At 32.4% G+C, this 27,321-nt stretch overlaps 2 protein-coding genes across 2 annotated transcripts in view; one reads left to right on the forward strand and one right to left on the reverse strand.

The window, feature by feature from the left end:
- The window catches only part of LOTGIDRAFT_157107 (hypothetical protein), a gene marked incomplete at both ends in the record, with an annotated part of 22,736 nt that extends 2,354 nt beyond the window's left edge, over window positions 1-20,382 (reverse strand). The window contains 3 exons of the mRNA XM_009048883.1: window positions 197-292; window positions 4,682-4,684; window positions 20,065-20,382. Coding sequence (XP_009047131.1) covers window positions 197-292; window positions 4,682-4,684; window positions 20,065-20,382 — 417 coding nt within the window. The remainder of the gene's footprint in view (window positions 1-196; window positions 293-4,681; window positions 4,685-20,064) is intronic.
- Window positions 20,383-24,126: 3,744 nt separating this feature from the next.
- Window positions 24,127-26,492, forward strand: LOTGIDRAFT_230527 (hypothetical protein). Its single transcript, XM_009048884.1, has 5 exons — window positions 24,127-24,242; window positions 25,069-25,183; window positions 25,411-25,540; window positions 25,801-25,981; window positions 26,331-26,492. Exons 1-5 carry the CDS (start codon window positions 24,176-24,178, stop codon window positions 26,390-26,392), a joined length of 555 nt encoding a protein of 184 aa, XP_009047132.1. The 5' UTR covers window positions 24,127-24,175; the 3' UTR covers window positions 26,393-26,492.
- Window positions 26,493-27,321: the final 829 nt, after the last annotated feature.

Genomic DNA, 27,321 nt, shown 5'->3' on the forward strand with positions numbered 1-27,321 from the left:
TGACGACAATATACGACCACATTATAAAACTGAGTTTATAATAACCACGATGTTCAATTGAGATGAACAATAGCCTAGAGCCCTTATGTTTTACATTTCAGAGTGTTTCATCAATCAAGCTATATCTAATTCTACTCAATCTACTCTGTCATCCATAGAAAAATATAAGATACTAGAATAAAGATTAAAAACTTACAAATTTGTCATCTTGGAAAATCTGTGATGAAAAGTCTGAAAATTTGGGAGGTAAACTACCAGATTCTACTTTTTCAAATTTAATTTGGACGGGTCCCTGAAATGACAAAATACAAATTATAAGTTACTACAAAAAGATTTGCAACAAGAAAGCATCAGTCCTAAGCTACTTTTTTTCTTTTTCAAGGATCACCTTCCACATTTCTCAGGATGTTATTCACAATATGATGATTTTCCACAAAATTTCCATATCAGTCAAGCTTAAATATTCAGAAAACAAAAGCAAAAAAATAAAAAAATACAAAGAAAATAGATCAAATTACCATCTTAATTAGGGGATTAATTAATCAGGCAATGATAATATTATTACGTGATGAGATAAAGGTGTGTTACCAATCAAGATACAAGTGATGATAGATATTTTGTTGATTTATGGTAGAGAATTTGGACATTGAAAACGGTAGGTCCCGTGAAAATTTGGTTTAAGAAAAAAACAAAAAATCTGTAGAATTGGGCATCCTGTCGGTAGAGCTGTAGACATCATGCAAAAGTGGTAGAAACCTGATAACATCGATAGATTACACATGTATGCAAAGTTTTCATACAATAATATGTTAAGAAGTAAGGTGGATTGTGGGTAGAGAACTAATTCCTAAATCCCACCAATTTCCGAAAAACTTGAGTTCTGTTTTTTTGACCCCAACATAGCTGATACCCTTAAAGCATCTGCAAATATCAGACTCGTGAGATGACTTATTCAAAATCACCAGACTTTAACACCACATTAAGATTAAAAGCCACAGCTACTAATTGTTTGATGTTACCAAGCAATTGTCAAGTCAAATTTCTAACGCTCAAACCAACCAACTGTGCTACAGAACAATATTTATATTGATCAAAAAGAAATTTGTCTGGATCTTTAGTGTAAATGTAAAATAAATTTATTCAGCTCTTTAATTTAGGAAGGTAATAAAAGTTGTATCTGGAGGCCATGTGGAAACAGATATACATGTATTATAATTAACCTAGAAGGTTATTACTAGCTTGTTAATATGAAATGTTTCTGTATGTTAAAATATATGAGTTGAGCCATCAACCACCCAGCACAAGTGGAAGGTAATACTTATTCTTGAAAGCTATGGTTTGCCATTTTTGGGGATTGATTGGGGTCTTGAATATTTGTAAATAGTAAGACGCCCAAATTCCATATTTTCATAACATACCAATTTTCTAGAAAGGAAGTGAAAAGTTTAATTTGGAGAAATTCGGTATTTCAATAAGGGTCAAGTTATATGACTGCTTCTTAAAGATGGGTTTCCTTATTTTTTTAGAGTCAAATTAAGCTAACTATTTGATTAATTGATGTTTCTAATGAATTATCATGTATTTTTAATCATATCATTATGTTCTTATTGCATATAACTAAGAGTTTTAACCAATCATAAATGTCCATGTATATACAGTGTACTAAATGGGCTGATAATTCTCTTCTAATTTAGCTTATTATGAATTAATTATGGACATGTGAGACAAACTGGTATTTTTCGAAGTCATTAGAAAACCTCTACTTTCTATTCATATAAATGTTAGAATTTTCATATAAACGAAAATATGGGAACCCATCTTTAAGTTTTTCTGGTCTATTGGTTAAAAACTGACTTGCAAGTTGATTGGTCTCATTTTTGCAACCAATTATGCACCAACAGATCAAGTGTATTCATAATAGACCTCTCCTGAAATTCTGCTTTAAGGCATGGTTCACCCTTTTCAGAGCTTGATTTCAGTTTCAATTATAAGTAAATAGAATTCAGATGTACCAGAACCTTAAAATTGAAGAATTCCTTCAAAAATATCTCAAACTAGGGATTTTACTTTTTCTTTCACCAGTTTATCTGCTGTCTGAAAATGAGGGTTCCCAAAAAGGTCTATGATAGGAAGTATGGTGTACGGATGATTTTTTTGATATCCAGTCCTTAACAATTCTTCATTATGGTAGAGTCTTATTGTGGACTCCCGAAATCATCCGTTATGATAGAGTCTTGAAAAAAGCAAGTTGTTAATATAATTTTCAAACACTTATTGTGAAATTTCTATGGTAGGCTGTTTCTGAGACCAAGATACAAAAATGTTGAACCATGACCTTTAACGTCCTTTTAATTGTTGACTTCTGCATCAATTGTATTGAGTTCAGTTTTTGTTCCAGTCAGATCAATGGAAAGAAAACGATTTTTTTCTCCTAGAAGGAAGTCTCAATAACTTTTCAATGACACTTGTAAGTAGAATTGATGGTGATGTTGTGTGATAAATCATCCACAACAATATTGAGTACACTTGAAGTTTTATTAGCAGGTCATGACATCACATGAAATAATTGAATACCAATATTCTAAGCTGGTCACACTAACCTGAAATTCTGGACAGCTTTTAGTGCTTGACATAAAATGAAAAGTATAAAAACACTTAACTCTTATCTATGTCGACAGAGAGAGTGAAATAATGTTCATAATGAACATCAGATACTTAGTTTGTCCGCAAAAATATAAACCATGCTGACAATTTTAATTGCCTCTGAGTTATTCACGTTCTTTTATAAAATCAGTAAAATGTGCAGGAAACTAGGTTTATAACACCTAGATGAGATATTCAACAGTATGTTTCTAGGTGTATGTTATTTTATTACAATCATAAAAGCTATAGTTCTCCAGCTAATAGTTTTTGTGATATCCATAATATGGTCAACCACCAAATATCACAAGAGCAAACAAAATAATGGAAAAAGATAGCAATAAGTGTCTCCAATTCACTTACAAGGTTAACTTGGGGCAGTTTGTGTATGGAAATGGCCCTTCTTTGACTATGATTAACCCAAATGAAAATTTATCCAGACAATCTGTAAATCAAATGAAGATGCATATATTGTTTCGGCAGAAAATTCTGACAAATTCGCACATTCTTTAAATATAAATCAACACTTGATGGTCCATTGTAACTTATAAATAAGTTTACAATCACATTTTCAATTGCCACCAAATTTTTATGAAATGCAAATCAAAATCAAAATGAAAATTGATCAATCAAATCTGAGATGTGTGTGACTAAAAGTGCATTCAGACGACAAAAGTTAAGGTAGCTTAACTATCAATCGTCCTTCGAGCCTAGTATTTCTAGTCGTCTGAATGTGACCAGTCAAACTTAAGCTGACTGAACTTGCACCTACTTCTGAGGTGGCTTAAAACCTGACTTGGAATGCTTTTGCCATCTGAACACTACTGGCTAACATTTAGCGTGTATCGTGTCTGTGCATGCGCAATCGTCTAAAAAATATTCACGCCATTATTACCTATGTCATAATGCACATGAACTTCCCAGGTAGATGTCAAAGCTTGCTTAAGTTTTATGTCTGTCTGAACGCGCACCAAAAAACAGTAAACCAGACTCAAAGAACGGTTAATAGTTAAGCTGCCTTAACTTAAGTCATCTGAACGTACTACAATAGCAAATCAAATTTTTCATCTAAATGAAACCCTACTATTAAATTCCTTTAATAACATTTCAAAGTGTGGTAAACCCTTATATATTAGACAGAGGAAGAGTAAGTAAGATTATATTAAGTATTGCCAGGGATAACAATCATATATAGGAAGTATTATCTACTACTAGTACAATCATAAGTAATATCTGAGAAAACATATGTTGGCAATATCTTCTAAATAAATACTCAGATTAACTATCTCTATCTACACCTCACACAATATAATATATCAGTCTAATTTAATTAACTAGAGAATTTCTACTGTTTGTAGTGGGAAATTCTTGGAATTATATCAAGGATAAGGAGTTTCAATAAGTTTCATTGATTTCAATTTCCAGTGGGAGATTGATAGTGAGAACTTGAAAAATTCCTTGCCAGACAAAGAAATATACACCCACTAGCAGATTTGATTTTAAAGAAGATTATTTGGCTGTAAAGTAACAATCACCAGTATGAACAATATTACGAAGTTTTTCAAAATCCAACAAGAATTGTGCCACTTAACAAGCTAAAAATTCATCGTTTTTTTCAAGAATAAGTGCAATATCAAATATATTTTTGTGATTTTCAATAGGGTTCATCCTTTTGTGATTCTAGAGTATTTATGAGCAATTGTGAACGGACATGGCCTCAGATAACAGAGCAAAAATATGCTGTTCAATGAAATATGAAATAAAAACTGTATTCCAATGTCTATGGTTCCTGTAATTCCACAAAATCAAAGTAGATTGTGATATCACAATTACCAATTACTAGAATTATTTTAGTCTGCTTTCTGTATAATTTGAACTATAAGTGTTCTTATACACTAGATCAGACTTTTGAATGACTTTGAATTTAAGTGTTAAGGATATGGCAATGGTATAAATTGTAAGCTAACAACTGAGATTGGCAGAATAACCTGTTCCTATATTTGACAGGCAATCATTCATATTACTCAAAGACAATATTTACCTTCTGAAAATAATATACTAAATTTATTATAATATTAGCTCTTTGCCGGCTTTTTTGTGTTTCCACTGACAAATTGCCGAACTGTTAGCGTTCGGAAACCGTAACGGTTCGGCAATTGAAGCTTTTCTCGTTCGGCAATTTATTGGGGGCCAAATGAAAGCCGGCTTTCGTTTACTCAGTGGAAACACAAAAAGCCGCCTTTTTTCTCGTTCGGCAATAGGGGGCGTACTTGTCTTTCCGGCAGCGCGCGCAACTTTAAAAATGGCAGCTTCCATAGCAAACGGAAAAAAGAATTCTTATCAGAATCAAAACCAGCATTTGAACTTTCTTTCGTCGCTGCAAGTATCTACGAATGTCCAAGTTACATCCACTGTAAGAATTGTGTTTTCTCTTCTCTTTAACTAAAAATTTATATCGAAGTTAATATCGAATTGGTCGCCATTATTGCTTTGTTTACCTTAAATGGTCATGCGCAATAATGTACTTCCGATTTAACGATAGTCTTGACATCGCGTGCTGTCAATAATGTGCGACTTTATGATCGAGACCAAAGTCGTTCGGGAACCAGAAAAACTCAGTGTAAACGCAACGTGTTCGGCAATAAAGCTAGCTCTAAGCTAGCTTAGAGCTAGCTTTCCTTCACAATTGTCAGTGGAAACGCAGTTCTTCATTGTAAGAATGATAGAATGTTAGATAAGAGGAATGTATTTTTAGAAACAGGATTGAAATAAAGGTAGTTATGTAAATAATCTAAAGAAGGTAAACTGATATTCAACAATGGTTCATTATTTTCTTATAAGTTTACTTTGACATCTTATACTATTAGTGTAGTTCTTATAGGTATTACTTATAGACCTTCTAATGTAGAACTATTCAAACAGTAAATACATGAATGTGTCTTTTCTCAGTCAACAAATCTCAGATCTAACTAATCTACTAGGCTACAATGACAAAGTTTCCACCCAATGTCAATGATCTCCAACATTTACTCTACTTATATGTGAAATTTCAATTACTTCAAGGTAAATAACTCAGATATTTCTAGGTCAAAAGTGACCAAGTTAGAACTTATCATTTTCTTACAACCTACATATTGTATACCAAAGCTTTATATAAATTAAAATAACAAATAATTCTGGAAAATAGCATTTGAGGAAAAACAATAAAATTTTGTGTCGTCCTTTACCTTACAAATTTGGATGAAATTTTGAGTTTTACATCCTACATTTTTTAGATATTTTCTTATGACATAGGGCATGCAGTGTGCAGTGAGGAAAATATTGCTAACACATAGCCATTAGCCAACTCTCTGAATTTGATGACACCAATTCAGGCTGAAAATCTGATTTTAAGTATGTTTTGTTCCAAGATAGGCTTTAGATTAACCATAAAGGAATCAAGATCTCTCAGGACAAAACAGTTAAAACAAAATATTTGATAGGTTATTACTCTATGGTACAGATGTTAAGTATATTAGTAGCAGACTAGTGTCTAGTAGGTAGATCTCACCTCCTGATCTTACCTAAATACCTACAATTTACTGGTCTATAAACAATAGAATACCTATCTCTACATCTTTAAAGATAGACTACAGCCTTATTTGAATTGGAAATATGCCGAGATGAATCTTGAATACTATTACCGTAACCCTTTTATTGTATTCAAGACCACAATCATTTTTACCATGTTTCACCTTGAATTGCACGAAAAAACAAATTTTGAGATCACACGAGTTTTTTTTCAAAGAAATGGTGCTCTTGTTTCTTAGACCCTCACATGAATAGTATGTGCAAGACTCTATTAACCAGACTTCAGTTGACACAAGATTAACAGAGCATGGTTACAAATGGACTTGGTGACTGTTACTATAGAGAACATGCATGCCTTCTGAAAATGCAAACATGATAATTTTTCGAAGCAAAAGTCTTCATTATCCAATCAAATTCAGCTATTTTGACCAATAAAAAGTATTTTCTCAAAAGTTGCAATGGAATGCTAAGCCATTAAAAGACAGACCCCAAAACAATTCAGTAAGAAATCTATCTGGCACATTCCCTTTAAGTGTCTTAAGAATACATTGAAAGGTTAAAGAGTTACTTGTATACTTGACCAATTTATAACATTCAAAGAAAGGCCATACGTCTATCAGATCACATAATCTCTTTATAGAATCAGGGGCAATAACTCTTGACATTCTGACACTGATTGAATCAAGTATTTTTTCACATGTAGTGTTGATAAATGGAATGTTAAATATAGCTCAGAGTTAGTCTGGTAAGTCAAGAGCACATCCCTGACATACCATATAGAATCTAACACCTCAACAGATTGGGGAAACTAAACCACACTCTAGCTTCACAAATTCCTTTTTTATGTCAAGTCCATGTTTGAACCTCTCTAAAAAAAAAGCCACATTTTCATCCAATCAGCAGTTGTTAAATTTTCTATTAAGTGGAAAATTAATGGTTAAGGGTTTCACAGTCATGTGACTGTCATTTGACTGACAGCTAGTGTTAGTAAATAATATTTTATTCAGTACAATGTATGGTTGCTCTGTTCCTTCCATCTACTCCTGAACTACAAAATATGATCCAACTTTTACAAGAAAGATTGGCACGTACGTAACACCAAATATTGTTATAAAATAACATTTGATTTCTTGAAAATAAAAGAATATGTATGTTGTGTTGCATCAAGATGATAACTTTGAGTTTCTGAACATTTCTTAAATTTGTGAGGAATCTTTTTCAGCAAAAATTACAGAGACATAATTTGATGATTGCTTATTTTGGAAAGAGACCTCATTGTAACTGGTTGTAGGAGGCTCAGGTATACAACTTTTACATGGATTAGGGAGGTTTGGATTCTGACTGCACAAAATTGCTCCAAGAAATTTTGTATTTTACACAAGTCGTAAAATCCTAACCATTAATCAAATATAATGAGACTAGAAATTCCAAGTAACAGGTTTATCAATTGATGTATGGTCAATGTGGGACATTTAATGGTTGGTAAGTTTTTTTCTGAATGCTAATTTTGGAACATGTATAGCTTCTATTTAACCAATGATTCCAGAAATTCTGATAAAACTTGACCAGATAATCATTAACTACCACCAAAAAAAAGTGACCTTAAAGTTTCCTGTCATGTTGATATTATGATCTGATATATTAGAAGGGAGCAAAATGAAACATAATACACATTAATAGGTTAGAAAAGCTCTTAGTTTTCAGTAAAAACACTGTAATATTCTGGGCTTGTTGATATGGTTACATAATCAGCAATATGAGTAAAACATCAATATAGATTTTACATGGTGTCACACCCAACATTAATATATATTATTTAGAATTATCCTGTCCTTATGATACAATATGATAGCTTTACAATAACTTCTGTTTTTACTTCCATTTAATCAACAAACAGAATCAAAAAAATTCTCAAAAAAAAAAAAAAAAAATAGATTCAGCAACATATTCATTACATGTAACTTAACACTATATATAGAGAGGATCAATAGTTTTTGAAAAAAATAACCAAAGTTCCTCTTATAGATAATGTCCAGTTGTAGTCAGAAATAAAAACATGGTTAATTTTAATATATGTTTCTTCCCAATTATGGGTAGCAGATTAAGATATTGCATTGACATTTTTCTACAGAGGTAACCAAATCTTTCTTGTTTTTTTCAGTCCTTTGTGATAAACTTATCAAGGATCAAGTACTATGAATATTATGTAGACTCTCTGAAACTCAAAAAATGGAATAAGATGTACAAGAAGAGCATTTACACAGTAACACAACTATAAATTCTGGGTGGAAATGTGATTAGCATTGTAAGAAATATGCATGCTAGACTCTACACAAACTGTTTAGTTCTTTTACAAGTAGATCTGTTGTTACCATAGATACCAAACATTGTTGATTATATAGTTACCATAGGGATGATTCATTCTGCTATATAAATATTACTCTTATACACTAATTTTACTATTTTCTTATCTCCATATTTTTATCTATATATATTACTCAATGAACTTTTTACAGTTTTTGTAGAAACTTTAAGAAACATAAATTCCAATATTTTAGAATCATAAAAAAGAGTTTTCCAATTTAATTGATGTCTGACTAAAACCAAAAATTTTTAATATGGAATGATTGCTGAAGTTCTCTTCTAACATTTCTTTTACAATGCCCAAAAATTATTACATGATATTCCTATGTCAGGATCTAACAAGAAAATGTTAACCTTCTGTCAGGACCCAAAAATACCAGTGTTCATATTGGAAATATTGGAAAAATAGGTACATTCAAATTTATTCTTCAAAATACATTCATTATTGTTGAGCTAGTAGTTTATCAAGATGTCAAGGTGCAAAACCCTTGCTAACTTATCTGTTGATCATACTTGATCAATGGTGATTAATGATTATTTATCATTAAATAGATAAGTTCTACATGAAATAATCAGATTTCTATTGATATTTGTATTAAAGAAATAACTTATCAGTCAAGTGAACAGCAAATGAAAAATTTTATACAAACATTTTAAAGAGATTCAAACAATGCATCTTGATCTTTTGTATAGTCATATAGTTTATTAGGGACAATTCTAGCTTTTATTTGCACCATTTTGATTTCCGGCCTTTGTATGAGAGTCTGGTACTTCCAGAAAGAGTTGACCAGATATCACTATCATGCTTACCATTACAAAAGGTTAATTATATTTTTTATAATAAACCAGTTTGTTCAATGATGATGGTATTAAAATGTTGCCTCAATTATTAATTTATTCAATCCCTTACTAAGATATGTCTTATGACATGTTTAGTTGAAATTCAGCTTACAATTGCATGACTCTTAATTTCTTTTGGCTAACAAGGTTGATCAACAACATGCAGTCTGCAACCAAGGAAATTTGTCCTGAATAGCAACTTTTGCCTAGTGTTTTTTCAATAGTCAATGGAATTAAGGTCCAGTGCATATGAAGGATCTTTTGAATGAGATAAAGCTGTTAAGTGATAGCTGGCTTTAAGCTAGCTTTCAGTTGGCACGCGATAAATTGCCGAACACAAAAAGAGAGGTTTTCGTTTCCCGAACCGTAACAATTTGCCCAGTGGAAACATACAAAAGCGAGCTTAAAGCCGGCTATTTTCCATAGTGGAAACAGTTAATTAAATGCTGTTTTCATGTCAGCCCATCTGACCTGTATCACTGACGAGGGGAAATCAGGGTTGAATAATGTGATCGTACTCAGTTTTCTAAAAATTGTGGTCATATCTCAAACCTACAAATAATGTTTTAGAATCCTCAATAAATATCATTCCTTGGCCTTATTATTCAAATACTATAAAAACTAATTGTGAAGATTTTTACACGGTGGGTAGTTAAAATTAATTGTGTAGATATAATATAAGATAATTTTACATGACAGAATTCAACCATTAACTTATCTTTTTGAAAAAATAAAACTTCTTAAGCTCATTTTAGTGGAAAATAAACAGAATTTAAATATGACCTGTTGATGATTTTGAAGCTGTGTCTTCAATCAATGTATTGCTACATATATTACTTGATTGAATTACAAAGTTTTTTTAAGATGGCTGCACACCATAATTTCATAACAATGAAAATGATTAGGAATTCCCAACGCAATTTATGATCGCTATACCTATTTGCAACCATCCACAGCCAATACAAAATTTGTGCAAATACATGTTCAAGAAATTTTTCCGACAATATTATTCATGATAGTCCTTATTCCATTTCTTACCCTTTTGATCAGACAAATGACCTTTCTTTCTTAAGCTTTTATAAATAATGATAATTTGTTGTTTATATGGTTATATTGTTTGTGTGGCCTGTAGAATACAGTAGAATAATATGTTAAGGTTGTTTATCATCTAGTTGTTAATATAAATAGATATCTTAATGATAAAAACACATTTTGTCTGCAGTCAAATACCTAAACACACACCAGACAATACTGTATTGAAGGTATCAAATGCCATGTTGCCAGGAGTTTCTACCTCAGACAGATCTTGTGACATCATTTACACCCTTTGGGCAGCCATGAAAACACTGGTTAGGATTTCTTGTTAAGAAGCGCAGTAATTTTTTTTTCTTTGCCAAAACATATTACCATGTGTGGTTTGAAACAATGTTAAAACCAAATGGAAGCAACTGCAAGTTCTTCTTGTGGTCTGGCTTGCAAATTACAGATGGTTCAATTTTAATGAGTGTGTAAGGAAAAGTTTTTTTTAAACCAAGATACAGACTGGTCAAATAAAAAGTTTAAAAAATTCCAATTTTTCAGCAGTCAAAAATTGGTCCTGATGATTTCTAAAGGTGCAAACAGACGATGTACGGAGTCCGGTGTCGGATTATCGGTACAATTGAAAATAGTAGAAGCGAAGTCGTGTCCGGTACCGTACCTCATGTGTTCACTTGTTCTATTTTCCACTGTATTGATAATCCTCCATCTTACACCACACCAGACACAGAACATCGTCTATTCCAGGCTTTATTTATTTCATTCAAACCAACATCTTTCTTGTTATTGTTTAATTATTGCAATATGTGAAAAGCCAAGTTAATGTCAGTCTGGTTGAATGAAAGACAAGAGTCCATACCTGTTGAACTTGATTAAATCTGTTTAGATTAGTGTATATAAAGACATGAAACATATTATTTTATTTATTGATTGTTTATTTACCTTTATCACCTGTTTAAAATATACTAATATCTTACACAGTCTACAACCTGGGTCACAGGTGGTTATTTATCATAATACTGGTTTATTTCACCATATCCTTCATATATCAAAGGTGTTAATATACTAACTCTACCTGTTTCATTGAGAGAAAGAATACGACTAGGTGTTCCCTGTGTACAATATGAATGTTCAGTTCTTGATTTCTACCAGTCCTTCAACTTTCACCGATACTCCAAGCTAGTGCTGGGTATTGTCAATCATGTCACGATATGATACTTATCACGATACAATACATATCGTGATATGGGGTAACCAGATAAAAAATTTCTATATACATTTATTCATTTATAACTGTGATATTTGGTAATATAGTTGATAGAAGTGGTTAGCGTCCACTGTCTTATAAAAAGTTTCTAACAATTTCAGTGAAAAAAATTGTTAATTCATAAAACAACTTATAAAATGCAGACTTTTTTTTATTGAATAATATGCATTGCCACGTATTGATATGATACGCGTATCATGGCATGTCGTATCTGGATACATCAATTCACTGATATACTACTTCTACTGTGCACTCCTAGCATTGAATGCATTACCCATATCCATGTACAGAGGGTTCGACTGGAATAATGATCACTGAACAGACAACACATGAAGTTCTTGGGAATTCCGTCTTCTAGCCGTTCCTTGGCCAATGCCCTTGATATTGATCATTTCCTCACTATCCTTTTGAGGCAATAGAATTATATGTATCTAAGATCACATGAAGTACTTAAAGATCCTATCTACCAGTGTTTGGTCCTTGACAAAATCTCTTAGCATTGATGATTCCTTGCCCATTTACAACTTGTTTGACTGGCATAATGAAGCAAAAAGCTAAAACCCAGATTAGAACCCATGACTACTATTTCATTTGACATAACCATGTAAATGATTCCAATTCTGTTCAGTAGAAGACAGCTTTTAGTTGGGTCATAAAAGTTGCTTGCCTTATCTTACAGACTCATATTTCTATTTCCTCTCTCTGTAGTCAATTAATAGGCTAGAAACAGTCCCGTGTTAATAGGTTCAAATCTATTAGCAAGTGAATCATTCCTGTCATCTACTTAGTTCTTCATGGTTAATGATAATTGGGTGTGCCTCTTTAAACAGGTAGATAAAGTAATTATCACATGTATGACCTATACAAACCTCTATAGACTTGTTTATCATGACACAATTATATATCAATTAGGTGTGAAATGTTGTTATTGACCTTTTAATAAGAGAAGATCAATGGATAGCGTAAATTAACATTATGTCCAGAGAAAGATTAATACTCCTACTATAGTTATTAATATAGTTGCCTACAATCACAGGGAGGGAGTTGAGGTGGCATAGTGATGTCTGTGAGGATCGAAGGTTCAATCCCAGTATAGGTCGATGTAATACCTTCAGATTTTTCAACATGGTTTCTCCCAGTCAGTGATGCAGGTCAGAGGGGCCGACATAGAAAAGGACTCTAGTCTTTCTAAGGGACAATAAATCGAAGCCTTGTGCGTTATTAAAGATCCACTTCCCTAAATACAGTTGACAAACCACAGCCTTAAGATGTTTGCAGATATTGACTGATTTGTAACATTTTAATGCATCAATATGCCCCAATATAAAAATTAACTGAGTTTATTTAAGGATTTTTTCTGTGTTTTGATGTAGGCTACAATTTTACAGAAGAATTGCCTATCAAAATACTATAAACTTGTTTTAAAAAAAATGTTTAATCACCCATGAATGAAAAAGTTTTCACATTTCAATTCCTTTTTTATTTTACATAAACAAATTATATAAGAAAACAAGGAAAAAGCAAAATAAATCTTATTGAAATATTAAATATCTGATAATAATGAGTGATGATAACTCAATAGTATTCACCAGAATCTGATAATAGTCTATTGTTACAATAATGATTATCAGGCAATTACACGAACCATCCAATTACACTCTTTATTCATATAAATCAATGCATTTCATTCAGACCATTGTTGTTGGAGAAGGTCCTTAAGTCTTGCCTTATCATTTCATTTTTTCCATTTTCTTATCAACTTACAAAGCTATTAAATTGTTACTTAATAGATTTATTTCTTTAATACTTGTTCTTAAGACAAAACAGGGGAAAATGATCAATTTTTTATGTCCTTCTTTTCTGCACCGCATGGGCTAATGAAGACGAGCAACGCCATGCAGGGTGCAATGAGGGAAATTTTGTCAGGACAGCGGCATCAGCCTGCTCTTTTTTGATTTTCAACTGTCGAGGGATCTTTAACGTGCACAGTCTGTAGCAAACAGGGCCTTGGTTTATTGTCCCATCCGAACAACTAGATGCTTTTTTCATGTCAGCCCCTCTTACCTTCATCACTGACAGGGGGAAACCGGGTTGGAAAATCCAAAGGTATTATCTCGACCTACGCCGGGATTGAACCCTGGACCTTCAGGTTAGCGAGCAAGCGTCTAACTCACTGAGCCACTGCGGCTCCCCAGTTGGTAATCAAAGGCAAAGATCATTGATCAGAATTGGTAACCAAAGGTTAAGATAACTGATCAGAATAAGTAACCATAGTTCCTTGGACAGGAATAACATCAGAATTGATTATTGAAGTAATAGGTAATACTAATAAAAAAAACGTGACCAGAATTCTTTATCAAAGACATAAAACAATTTCAACACTAGCAGGCTCTCTAAGCCTACCTGTGATATATTATGTGATCAGTGGTGAAGCATCACACAATGTTAATGTCACATATTACATATTAATGAGACATATTACTTGGAGCTCAGGGTATATGACATTTTACTATACTTCACTCTGTGTTTAAGGGTTAATATCTACAATATTTCTCCATAGGCTCATTGTAATGATAGAATATATGATTAAGACTGTCTTCAGACATTATGTTTGTTACATGTATGCGACCTATGAGTTGATTATGATTGAAACACTGAAAGGTTTATAAATTATTCAACTTTACATTACTGCAATATTAACTCTAATAATATATTACATAGCTAGTTTTCCCTGGAAAATTAATAAACAACTCCATCAAATATTGATAAGATGAGTCTAGCATCAAAGAAATAGTATTCTTAGATGGGATGCCAAAGTGCAGTATACTGTGGCAGGCGTTCTGTAGCACAGTCAGTTAGGGAGTTAGAAACTTTACATTATGTCATATGCTTGGTTTAATCAAACTAATAGTGGTCGTGGGTTCTAATCTCAGTTGGAGTGTGAAAGTCTGGTGATCTTGAATAAGTTGACTTTCCTCATCATTCTAGTCGACCCAGCTGTAATTGGGTACAGATCAACACCCAGGGATTCTGTTGCCGATACTTGTTGTATTTTTCATGTATTGTAATAGTTTTTTGTAACTTCTGTATCCTGTATCTGTCATCCTTCACATTATTGTGTTTTGTTTGTTTTTGTTTTTTGTATTGCTTTGACCACTTGTGGTCTTAGGGGGGTGAGAGCTGACACCAGGCCAACTCTTGAAAGCACTGGCACAAACATCCAAATTTTTCTTATCTTGCATCTAATCGCCTTCCAGACATACAACTTGTGGTGTAATTTATGCAATGAAATGATTATTATTATTATTCCCAAGATCAGGTTATGTCATAAAGTGCAATGTAATATTCATAGACATATTAGAACATCTATTTACACATTTAAAATAGAATTGTCTTCAATCACCATACACAATTATGTTTAGTCACACTACTTTATCAATATGTCCAAGGCATAACAAATATACCCAAAACAAAATTATATCATATGATCGAAAAAAATAAAGTTACCTCTTGGCACAAAAAAATTCAATAACCGAATTCAATAATCTATGAACAGTTGGCAATTATCTTTATAAATAAAATATCAAAAATTTCACATGAAAGAAAAAATCAAATTTTTAACCCAAAGAATATTTTCAAACAATGTTCTGATATTTTTAATATCTAGTTCCTTACCGGAATGTTTTATTTTTAACAGAACACAGATACATTTTCTACAAATATTTCTGTCTCATTATTCTTTAATACTATCTTCATGATACATTAAAAGCTTTTAATTTTGATGAGTGTGATACATCATGTATCATCCTGATATTATCATCTATTATATGGCGTGTAGTAATTGTGAGTATGCTAATATAGACACAGCTTTATGTGCCTGAGTCTGAGGGCAACGGGGGAAACACGTCGAAACGTTGCATAAAACTTTTACCAGTGATTGTTGTTCCATAAAGCTGTGTCTATATTTTGTATAGAATTCTTAATGCCTAATTGTTCTAGAATATCTTACAAGGCTTATAAACCTCTTTGACATCACTGTATGTTATATATTTCTGTTGATCATCCAACATACTTTTAACTATCGTAACTAATTGATCTGATTATAAAGTACTAGATTTAATGTTTGAAGAACTTTCATTTAACAAATCAATGACATCATATAAATACTAAATGTTACTAAAAGATTAAAAAGACTAAACTGTCTTTGACTGCCTGTCCCTTCCCAGTTTTATGCAATTGCAGACAAATAGGTATTCAATTGATATTCTGAAATGGGTATGGATATGTAATATGAATCACAAATTTAGTACATACAATAACTTAATATGAAATAAATTTACAAAATTAGATTTATTTATTCAAATACTGAACTTTATATGATTGTTATCAATGCTTCAAGGCAAAAATCATAATCATAGTCTGACTTTGAGATATAAATTGTATAAATTATCAGAAAAAAAACAGTTAACATTTTACTTTTTATGACCAAGCAGAGTACAACGAGATAATATTGACAGGGCAACAACAGATGCCATTAAGTCCAAACCACAAATACTTCCCCAAGGCCGTGGTAAGAAGTAGGAAAATTACAAACATTGTCCAATCAGAATTGGCCATGAAATATTTGTAGGAAATATCAACCAATCAAATAAAGTCACTTGTTATGAGGGTTATGTTCGCGAACATGAACAAATTGAAAGCTGACAAAACACAGATCGATTTGAAAAGATACGAACACTTTTATTCTAGCTATTAAATATTCCAAAGTATGATTTTGATTTTCTGATTACATGACCCAAATATAGATCTGATTGTGATCAGATATAAATAATACCAATCTCATTTCCTCACCCACAAAACAAAGTTTTTTGTTAGCCTGTATTAAAATATGCCAAAGCCTACTCAAAGTAAAAGATTTTTTTCATGTCATCCTTTTTACACAATGGGATTGTGTATTTGCAAGAAAAATTAACCAATCTGTAATAATTTGATAGATGTGTTACACACTGACTCACCATACACAATATTAAATATTCTGTTTTTTAACCTATCAATATCACAATCTTTCACTGATCTAACCAATAAATTCTAACTCCTAGATTCATATAAATCAAATAACTGAAGAAATATTTCCTAGCAGACACATCTTAAAAACCAATATCAGGTTTCCAGCAGGGGTGATTTATTGGAATTCTTTCTCAGTTTATCTTAAGGAATTTCAAGTCAATAGCATGCACATGAAAGAAAATACCCTATACTGACAGGTGTGAATTTCCAAAATTTCATATCTTTATAACCAGTCAACTGATTTTCAAAAAATAATGTTTTATTTTAATCTCAGATGATATACTATCAATATAGATACATTTGTCAAATCGCTGGACCCTTTCTTTAGCGTTATTCGTGTCTGCACATCAGATACCTTTCTGGTAAAATTTTCAATATTCCACAATGTAACATCAGCTAACTCATTTTCAATTCCCAGTGTAGTCTTGGTTGTTATGGTCTTCTTTCCATAAAAGCCCTTCCTTTTCAGAATCATTAACAAGGAAAAATTTAATTTTGGTAAAATCTTAGAGCAACTGGATTTTACACTGACTAGCGATGGGTCATCTGGGAAAATCTGTGTATTGATTACTTTAGTGACCTAAACACACTTCTTCCAGTTGCTTACTTTACTTTGAGCAAAGATTGAGTTTTGTCTTCAACCTGATGTAGGAACTTCAACCTGCAAGTTGCTAGGTATCAGTCATACCGAATGTGAAAGGTCTTCCGACATGCTTTGATTTACCAATCAATAAAAAAACCCCATTTAAACAAAACTCCATTGACAAACAGCAAAGCAGTGGTCCAATAATTCCAGTCAAATCAAATATGTGATCTCCCCTTTTCAGAACTTTTTCATCTGGTAACAGAAAATTTCATGTAACATTGATTTTAACATGACATAAGCCATAACTAGCTAGCAAATTGTTATCTGGTAGTATTAAATTGGTATAGAACGTCTCAGATTAACACTAAAACTTTCAATAAAATAGGTCTGGCTTATGTTTCTTCCATCATTAATAGTTTGCTTCAATGATAAAATTGGGCATAAAATGAAAATACAAATCTTTTTCCCTGTAATTAAAGTTGAGCTGGTTACTATGACAACACATAAAGAAGACCTTTTTCTTACATTGTCCTAATACTTACATTAAAATGGGTCCACAATTCATTTTTCAGGTTACATTTTGTTAACTACTGGTACCTTAAAGTTATTTAATATGGCTAATAAAAAAATTCCCTTTGTGTCCTCCACCCAACTCCCCACATCCATCAAATATATCAGAACAATTTGATGGTGTGAAATGTCATTTATTTTGCATGACTACAAGAATATGAGAAATATAAAGTATTGGTGTAAAACTTACACTACATAAAACAACTCAAATATCTAATAATGCTCATATTCCTGTTAGATATCTGTATTATAGGCTACAACCAACTAACAATAAAATTATAAACTAATAAATATGAGCCTAATATTCAGATACTTCTAATAAAAATGTGGTCTTCTATTCTATTTTCAATAAACTTATTTCATTTGAGAATTATTGTGTATGGATGGATTCTGTAAGTGCCTATATGTACTGTAATATATGGGTATATACTGTGATATATATACATATATGTTGTTGGAATTTGATTTTGTTTTTGTGTTTATGTATCTGCATTAAAATAAATATCCAATTTAAAATATTTAATAACCTCTCACTGGAAATCAATAATTATGTTCTATACTTGAACGAAAATCAATTTATTCTGATAGTTGATCTATATAATTTTATGTCCTCCTATCCCACTGATTTGATTTCTGAATTTTAAATTGAATTTTTTCTTCTATCATTTTAGAAGTACTTGATGTAAAATTTTCAAATGCATATAATTTGTATTAGAATGTCTCAGCTCCATAAACATACAAGATTTGGCTTTCATCCTTTCACATGTCCGGAACCATCATAGAATTCTACCATTAAGTGTCAATAAAGGTAGAATTCAGCATTTAAAAAAAAATCCTTCAACCATTTTTTTTTTCGATTGTAAATTTTTAAAGATGATAGTATTTTAAGTCTTAATTTTAGATTATTATTTTTCAAGCCAAATTGGGAATTATTTCAATGACATTTTTAAATTCATAGGTCAAGGACAAGATCCTTGTGAAACTAAGTTGTTATCCTTTCAAAAATTTTTTTTTTATTTTTTTTCTTTCTGTCACCTTTAGGTTTTAAGAGCTAAAAATTTTTTATTTTACAATAAATCTTAATCTTATTTCTATTAACTAATAAACTCTATATATTTCCTCAGAATTTTGATAGCTTTAAGAACAGGTTTCAAAATGTCCATAGACAACTCCAGCTAAATAACCAATTGTAAAAACTGTATCGAATTTAAATTTTCAAATCAGATTGCTTTTATTACTGTCATAATTGTATGAAAATTTGTTCTCAGTGAGTTGTTGATCCACATAATTGATAGACCTTCTTTAAACCTAATAAAACCTAATAATGAGATAATCCGTTAATAAAAGACTATTCATCTATATAACTACCACATTTTATAGAAGACAGTATGTCACAGTTATAGCTTTTCTTTAAAGTCATAAATATAAAAATAAGAGTTCTGTTCTCAGGAATGGTCAATAGTTCATTGCATATTTTTGGATAATTACTAAGATTTTTCAATTTATCAGGATTATATAAGGATCCTGTTATGTTATTTATGACACCAGGTATATCTACTGATGAATATATGCTCTTATTGGCCAAGTTTAAAATTCTTAAATTTTTATGTTCATTCTAAGACAAATATTTCTTTAAATTACTGTATAATAAAATGTTGATCTAAACATTGTTGCACTTAGTAAATTTACATCTTAAAGGATTCTTTTTTTTCCTTTCTACTTGAATGAAATCTTACACTTAATTAAAGTATAGACGTGGTATAATGGGATATTCACATGTTAATAAGATATGTTCATCATTGCATGTTACATGTATTGATGAAGAACGACTGTTTCAATACCGACTGGATGTATCTTCAAGCAACAATCTATTCCTTATTGGGATAACCAAATACCAAGACTTGTAACTCAAACGATTCTATTATTAGATTCCCGAAAACAAAATTTGAGACCCCCTCGTGCTAATTCCAGACGTCAAACAGCAGCTCTTGGCACACGCACATCACATGAACCCATTAGAAATTCGTCTGCTAGACTTTTGACAGTCGGTGTAAATATTTTCTAGGTCAAATACAGAGGGTCAACCAAACTTAATTCGCTAAATAATACAATAGACACTTACCCCGAGTTTCTTGACTTCGACATTTAACTGTTTGATCCAAGCATCAATAAAATCCGCTTGCCGGTAATAGTTCAGGAAGAACCAATTTATGCCATTATTTAGCCATTGACAACTTTCGGTTCCAGTCACGGCCCTGCTACTGGAACTACTACCAGAAAGTGCTCTCTTTCTATCCAAAGCTCGGATTCTGAGAGGTCCAATGATCTTTGATAGTCCATTGGCAAGTACCACCAAAAGTGCGGACCCCACGATCCATCCTACAAGTAGAAAATCCAAGATATGATCCTCCCAATTCAAGTTTGAATACCACTCCGCCATTTTGCCTCCGCTCTCCCCCAACTTATACCAAATCAGTTTGAGGGTAATATCTGCCATAATTTAGCCAATCGGAACCCTCTATTGGTAACCCGATCCTTTCACATATGGTCTTCAATCCCATAAACTGATTCTGCTATTTTTATCTGCAGTAGCTTCCATTAGAATTGGCATCATCGACTAGTTAGTAATGTATAGCAATAGTATAGTAAAGAGATTCCCTTGTATGACGTCATGAATAAGAGAGGTGTGGTCAATAATTGAGAGGGATATCCTTTTGATATTAAGCCGAGTTCAGTTATCTCCCATTAGTGAGTGAAATACCATAAGATAGTTTTAAGTCCGACTCTTCTGCACCACAGTAGGATCAAAATGGCGGGAAACACCATGCAATACATAATGTGCGACAATTTGAAACATTCTTTACAGGGTAATTAGCAAAAGCCTGTCGAAATGACTTTCAATCACATTAGAGGTCAAATAATGTCATTTGGTTAAAACGTGATTCTGATATTCTTTGATATTACAGAATGGGTCTGACAACAACAACTTTCAGACGACCAAGATGATTTTTTGTGTATTGCGATATAAATGGTTTCTTAACAGTCATTTTGGTTCATTTAAAAAATAATCCCAAAACTGATCAGCATAAAATAACTGAGTGAATTTACAAATATATTGATAGGGTTGCTATACGTTTATATGAGTTCAGCGGCAAAACCTTTTTACGTCTGGTATCGCAGAATATAATCACAATAATATCACAATGGTATACCGACTGTTTTCTTTTCATACCGTTTTTCTTCTCGAAAATATCCTTATATTGCTCAACTCGAATTATGTCCCAAACGAAGAAAGTTGTGAAGATGAAGCGCTCCTAGATCGTCCTGACAAAACAGGGACAAAAATGAGAATTTCATTAGAATCAATTTGATGATGGGTTACCATTCTCTATCAAGACAGAGAGATTATTGATGAAAGGACGGTACAGCATTAAACAAAGAAAAAATAATGAAGCCAATCAAAAGAGGGTTCGATCTATTACTTTGCTTAAAAAAATTACCAACTCAAAACATTAGAGCATGTGGCACTATCAAAGCCAATAAATGTGGTCTGCCTGTCTGATCTATTGTCGAAAGCCATCTTGAAAGTCAGCACTGGGTGTCTAAGGCACCAGAAATAAGTTTCAAATTTCAAGTGGAAAGACTGCTATAGTTAAAAGTATGAATCCAGATTAGATGTCGATGTCATCTGTCCAGACGAGTAGATACTGGTAACATGACAGAAAGTCATAGAAAGAAGAATTAGCATCAACATCCGTTTGGAATTAGAATTTAGAAGATCTGTTTCCATCCTCGTAAATCTAAAGTAGGATGACCAATGACACTGTCACCAACTTACCACCACAAAAGAGAACACGAGGCGCACTGTCTGTAACTAATAATATACGTTTGCAAAATTATGGGGTACACTGGCTCGTATTTCAAGAAAAGCGAGGTAGTTGTGAAATGTGCAGCCGACATTTTTTGAAAAGAATCCAGATCTCACTCCAACTGTAGCACGTCATATAATTATGTCCAAACAAATTCTTGGTGTCATGTGAAGCTCGCTCGGCCAATAATGGTGCGAAAATTATTTTTTGATCGCAGAATTGCTCAGGAAGATCTTTGTGGCGACCAATCTATTACTAAGACTAGTTTATCTAACTTGTCAAACTATTTGTTAAATGAGTAAGTATATTGATCAAAGTTACGGTGAGCAATATACCTTTAAACGAAATGACGAGACAATTATACTTTGTTACCAAAATTTACTGCCACCCCAATTAACAGGAACTTAATTTTCGGGAACCAAATTGCTGTCAACTTACAGACACTCTCTGTTAAAGATATTACTAGTAGTCGGAAACGCATGTCATCGTGTGTCCTATGTGTCGTTTGAAATAAAAAAAGATAAATAGAACATGGAAGGCGTAAATAAATAAATAAATATCTAAAACAAAATCATACAGTTCAACTCATAGATGCCATAGTTAAAATTCTAATATATGATTATATCTCTTTTGATATGAAACGAGTGGTCAACCAAAAGATTAAGTAAAGGATTATTTGATGAAAGTTGTTTTTTAGTTATTTATTTTTTGCACTTTTTTCGTTTTAAATGTGCGCTAAAGAGCAAGTTTACCGATGAAATTTAATTCAGATATGCGCTATTCATGACAAATTACTTTCTTGAACAAATTTTAAAATTATTTGTTTAAATGAATGATGCATATGTGAATAAAATTCCAACAGTAAACTTTCTCTATAGTTTGAACAATTTGAATTTTTCGTTGGGCTTCGTAATAATTTGAAAAAAATGAAGATTAGACTTACTGATTAATTTATCATATTAACCAAATATAATTTTACTTGTGTTTGACCTCTCATCTGAAAAGATACACTTGTAGTCAAAAATATAATTGCTTTTCCTAGTGTGACAAGCATATTAGGAAAATTGCGATAAGTATAATATATATGATATATAAAATGAAATTTATCAAATGAACCGTGATGACGAGATAAATAGCAACAGGGAAATTGATACACTTAAATTAATAGCTACATTTTATTTAATGATCATATAAATTGTGGCCAAACTAAAAGCTATACGCCCATGCAACAGAAAAATTGAAGGCAACATTAATCTTCAAATAAGACAAAAACAGAGTAGGAATATTTGCCAATTCTAGCAGTTTTTGGTTGAAAACAAACGCGTACTTGGTAAATTGTCTGAAAATACCAAAGGTATGAAATACTGGATGACGCCAAAATGGCCGCCGAACATTTATAATGCGATTTTTGCGAATGACAAATGGAAAACTGAAAAGTCTACATTTCTGTTTTCTGAGACCAGGAATCGTCAAATTTATGTTATATATCTGATCTGCATGCCAAATTCCAAAACTGAAAATTGCTTTCTTGCTGACTTGCTACAGTTAGCACGAAAGGTTACTTACCGGTAATCCCAGAAGTTCAAACAAGCTATTCCAAAAACGACCTTGAGGGATAAATAGATTGCTGACTTGCTGGACTTGGTCCCACGTTTCGTGCTTCACACTGTTGAACACCATTAATTGGGAGATTGCAAGGGAAGGTTTTGTGCTGGGATTTTGCCTGAAACAACCCATTGAAGAACAAAATTGAGCCTATGTGAGCAATATACGCTGCTCACATTAAGTGCATAGCATCACTTTCGCAATGGCAGACATTCTTGAGGTCTGGTCTAATGTTTGCAAAGCTAGTTATTGGAAACCTGAATCACAGGGGACTTCTTATACAGACACTCGAACAAATTAACATGAAAGAGAAGTTTCTTTGGAAACCTACCAGCTTAATGTTTGGTTATCGTATAGCTTTCACAAGAGAAAGTTTTCCTGCCAATTTATGAGGTTTATATGAAAATCAAACCACACGTGTCTTCGAGAACATCGAAACATTTGAGGCTTTGAGGCTGTCTGAGATGAATTTTTGGTTATTGAAAAAACCTCAGGATTCTCCCTGAATAATATATTCTACCATATCGATAATCTATAGCTTTAGTTTTGAAATTATTTTAATGCTAACTATTGGCATCTGAATAATAGGCGTGGTTTAAGTCAATTTAAAAATTTCAACAAATCATTTACCATCATGTGGAACTCAAATGGCTACATAAACGTATATATTGCTGTACACGGTCTGCGATATCAGTTATTTTGGAAGTGGATGTTTTATACAGCTCAGAAACACATACGTTGATCAAGAATATTTGAAAGATGCTGTCATCTGTTACTATCATAGTCTTCTGTTTCTGTGTTATGTTCGTTGAAGGAACGACAGATGGTAAGTCAGTATATCTTATTTAACAATTAGTTCTTAGCATTTTCAAGGGTATCAAAAGATATTTTCTAGTTTTTTCATCTCTTGAATGATATGATTGTTATTCAATGAAGTTCTCATTGACAATAAACCTCTTTATCAATTCATAGTGTAAAAAATACCTGGAAACTTTCTGCCACTAACACGGTTAATTTCGTTTTTTAATAAGTCTGTAACATTAACCTAACTATAAAGCACTCAAAATCAACATTTATGAAGCATTCATATCGAACAAATTAACCGGAATCAACTGGAGCGATGGATGCAGATTTCTAACACTCTACAGGCCGAATACATGATCCAATTTTAACATGAAAATGAACGAATGATTGCATCTGCCAGTAATTACGAGGCAGTATGCCAAATTTAATTTTTAAAAACGTTTTTAATTATAATTTCCAAAATTTTGCTTGTCTTGATTGATTAAACAACGAAATGTTCTATTGTTACTTTAGAAGTTTGAACTTTTAGTGTTGGGCCTCTACAAGGTTTTTCGTTGAAATCTTCAGAATAACAAGATATTGTTGATTAAAACATTCAGATAAGCGTAGGTTTCGGGCAAGGAAGGGTTAGATTCTCCGAAATGTAAAGGCCGTAGGTGGAGCAAATACTTCATTTAGAAAATGTAATGGGCTTTTTTCTGTCGTTGCCCTCTGTCAGATACGTCTTCAAGAAAACCTTTTTGAATCACTGTAAAGAGACATTCCACGGACACCACATAAAGCTATGACCAGGTCTGGTATACCTGATTTAATAACACTCAATAACATCTTAACATTTTTTGTTACAGAGAAACTGGAAGAGATCGTCAACAGATATAATCTTTCACGTGCTAATGATGGATATGGGGAAGAAAATGTCGATCGCAACTCGAACATGATGACTGGAAAATTTAACATTGACGGGTAAAGTCAACAATTGCTATTTTTAAACGCTCACACGAAATTCGTATAATGGCGTCACTCATGTCCGTTGGTCCATAATTGCTCATAAACACTCGTATATGAAAATAGATGCTTCCGTCATCGGAAAACGCTGTATGGAAATGATATCTACCGATGACAATACAAGGAACTTTTGCCACAGCAAGGTGATATTCCCGTAGTTTATTGTAAAATCCTTGACATTGCAGTGAAGAAAAAACCTTGGAGCTTATGAAGAATAAGTTACTCTTATATACTGGTGAAACTAATTTTTACTGGTTGAAAACTGACAAACTTCAAGTCGTTTTGCATTACGTGGAAGGGACTACTCCAATAAAGGTAAGGAAATAGAGAGGACCATATCGCTTAAATAATGGAACACTGGAGGGACGTCAAAAATTAACATTTTAAGGGAATCAAAAGAGGTGTCCATGTATTGGGTCCATTGCAACTTCTATTTGCATCAGTCCAATTATTAGAAATATTAAAAGTTCTGAACACAGGAAAGATAAACTTAACAATTACGATTTTATATTGTTTTAATTCGAGAGATTTCTTCGACTTTTTCTCGAGGTAATCGTATGATTTTAATTTCAAAGGTAACCCAACTTCATGATGATGGTAAACTGAGCGTACAGTATTTAGGTAGTTTATCTGATAAAGTATGTTCAGCTCTTAATTGTCAATTTGAAATTATTCAACCAGTCGGTGCAGTCATGAAGAAAGAATTGGTGGATATTACTGGTTGGGCTGTGTTGAACGCTATAAACTCGCCTTATCGTAAGTAATAGCTCAATGCTTTAACCATTATCAGTTATTTTATTGAGACATTGAGTTGCACGTTCTACTTAAGAAGATGTAATAGCATCTTCAAAGGAGAGTGGCGGCATACTTCCTTAAAGGAAACTTAAAACTAGGAATTTTACTATATTTCTATATATATATATCTTTTTATATATCACAGAGTATCTTAAATTGACTAGTTATTTTAACGCGGATAATTCTGGACACACATGAATTTGAAGGCTGAAATTTTGATGGTGAACTTTGAACACTATTACTGATTGGCAATCTAAAACATTCCCGTTTCTGAGACTAAAGTATGATTGGATGTTTTTTCTATTTTCAGTTCCAAGTAATAGTGGTCTATCGTTTTCTCACGACTCAGAACTGAGATGTCACCTTGTTTAACCAAAACAAAAAACAGACAAGGTTAGAATAACAACTTGGTTAACTCCATTTGTAGCCCTTGTTCAGAAATCAACTTCAAGGGAGTTAACCTTGTTGTTATTCTAACCATTGCATAGCTAATAAAATCATAACAGATATACTGTTTCCTTCATTCAGTTGTTACTCTTAGCGTGATAATTAACCCCTTTAAATGATAAATTAACCCCTTCAGATGACAAACGTTTAAAAGCGGTTTGAAATCACAAATATAAAAGTGAATATCGCGGATTTCTTTCGAAATTTTTATCAATGCTTTCGGGTCATCCCCAGGAAGTCCGGCGACATGTGAAGGAATAAAGCCTACTTCAAGGAAAATAATCGATTCTTTCAACAACAAAAAATCCTCGTCTTTAAAAAAAAAGCATGTACATCTGCCTTATACATAAAATTTTTGATTTGGATTTAAAAACTGTCAATGAGGGATGGCTTCTGCCTTATGGAAAAAGCACGCTCTCCGAACAACTTCTGCCAAGCATAACTTTGAACAAGAAGACAACCTTCGTTACTTGATCGAACGAAGGTCCTCAGCAATCCAAGACCATATAAAAGTAACAGGCCACAAAGTAAATTGGAATGAAACCATTACTTTAGCCATCAACAAAAACAATAAGAAAGAAAGGAAAATTATTGAAGCCATCCAAATAAGAAGACATAATCCGTCAATCAACAGAGATCCTGGAGTTTTCATTCCCAGAGCCTATGATCACCTTATCAAACATTAGAAGTTAAATACTTTAATTGGGTTCTTAATCCTTTGTTTTGTTATGTTGTTTTCTCTTTACCTATATATATGCTTGTTAATCTTTGTCACATTATTCATTGCTTGATAAAGACTAGAGAACACTGGTTGAAACGTCGCTCAAATAAAGTTAGAATTGTAATCCATAAGA

Source organism: Lottia gigantea, assembly GCF_000327385.1.
Source record: "Lottia gigantea unplaced genomic scaffold LOTGIsca_13, whole genome shotgun sequence".
NCBI classification, from domain to species: Eukaryota; Metazoa; Mollusca; class Gastropoda; family Lottiidae; genus Lottia; species Lottia gigantea.

Coding starts and splice junctions, on each gene's coding strand:
- LOTGIDRAFT_230527 (XM_009048884.1), top strand. CDS start 24,176: ATGCTGTCATCTGTTACTATCATAGTCTTCTGTTTCTGTGTTATGTTC. Junction 25,184..25,410: donor GGAAAATTTAACATTGACGG/GTAAAGTCAACA, acceptor TTGACATTGCAG/TGAAGAAAAAACCTTGGAGC. Junction 25,541..25,800: donor AAGGGACTACTCCAATAAAG/GTAAGGAAATAG, acceptor TTAATTTCAAAG/GTAACCCAACTTCATGATGA.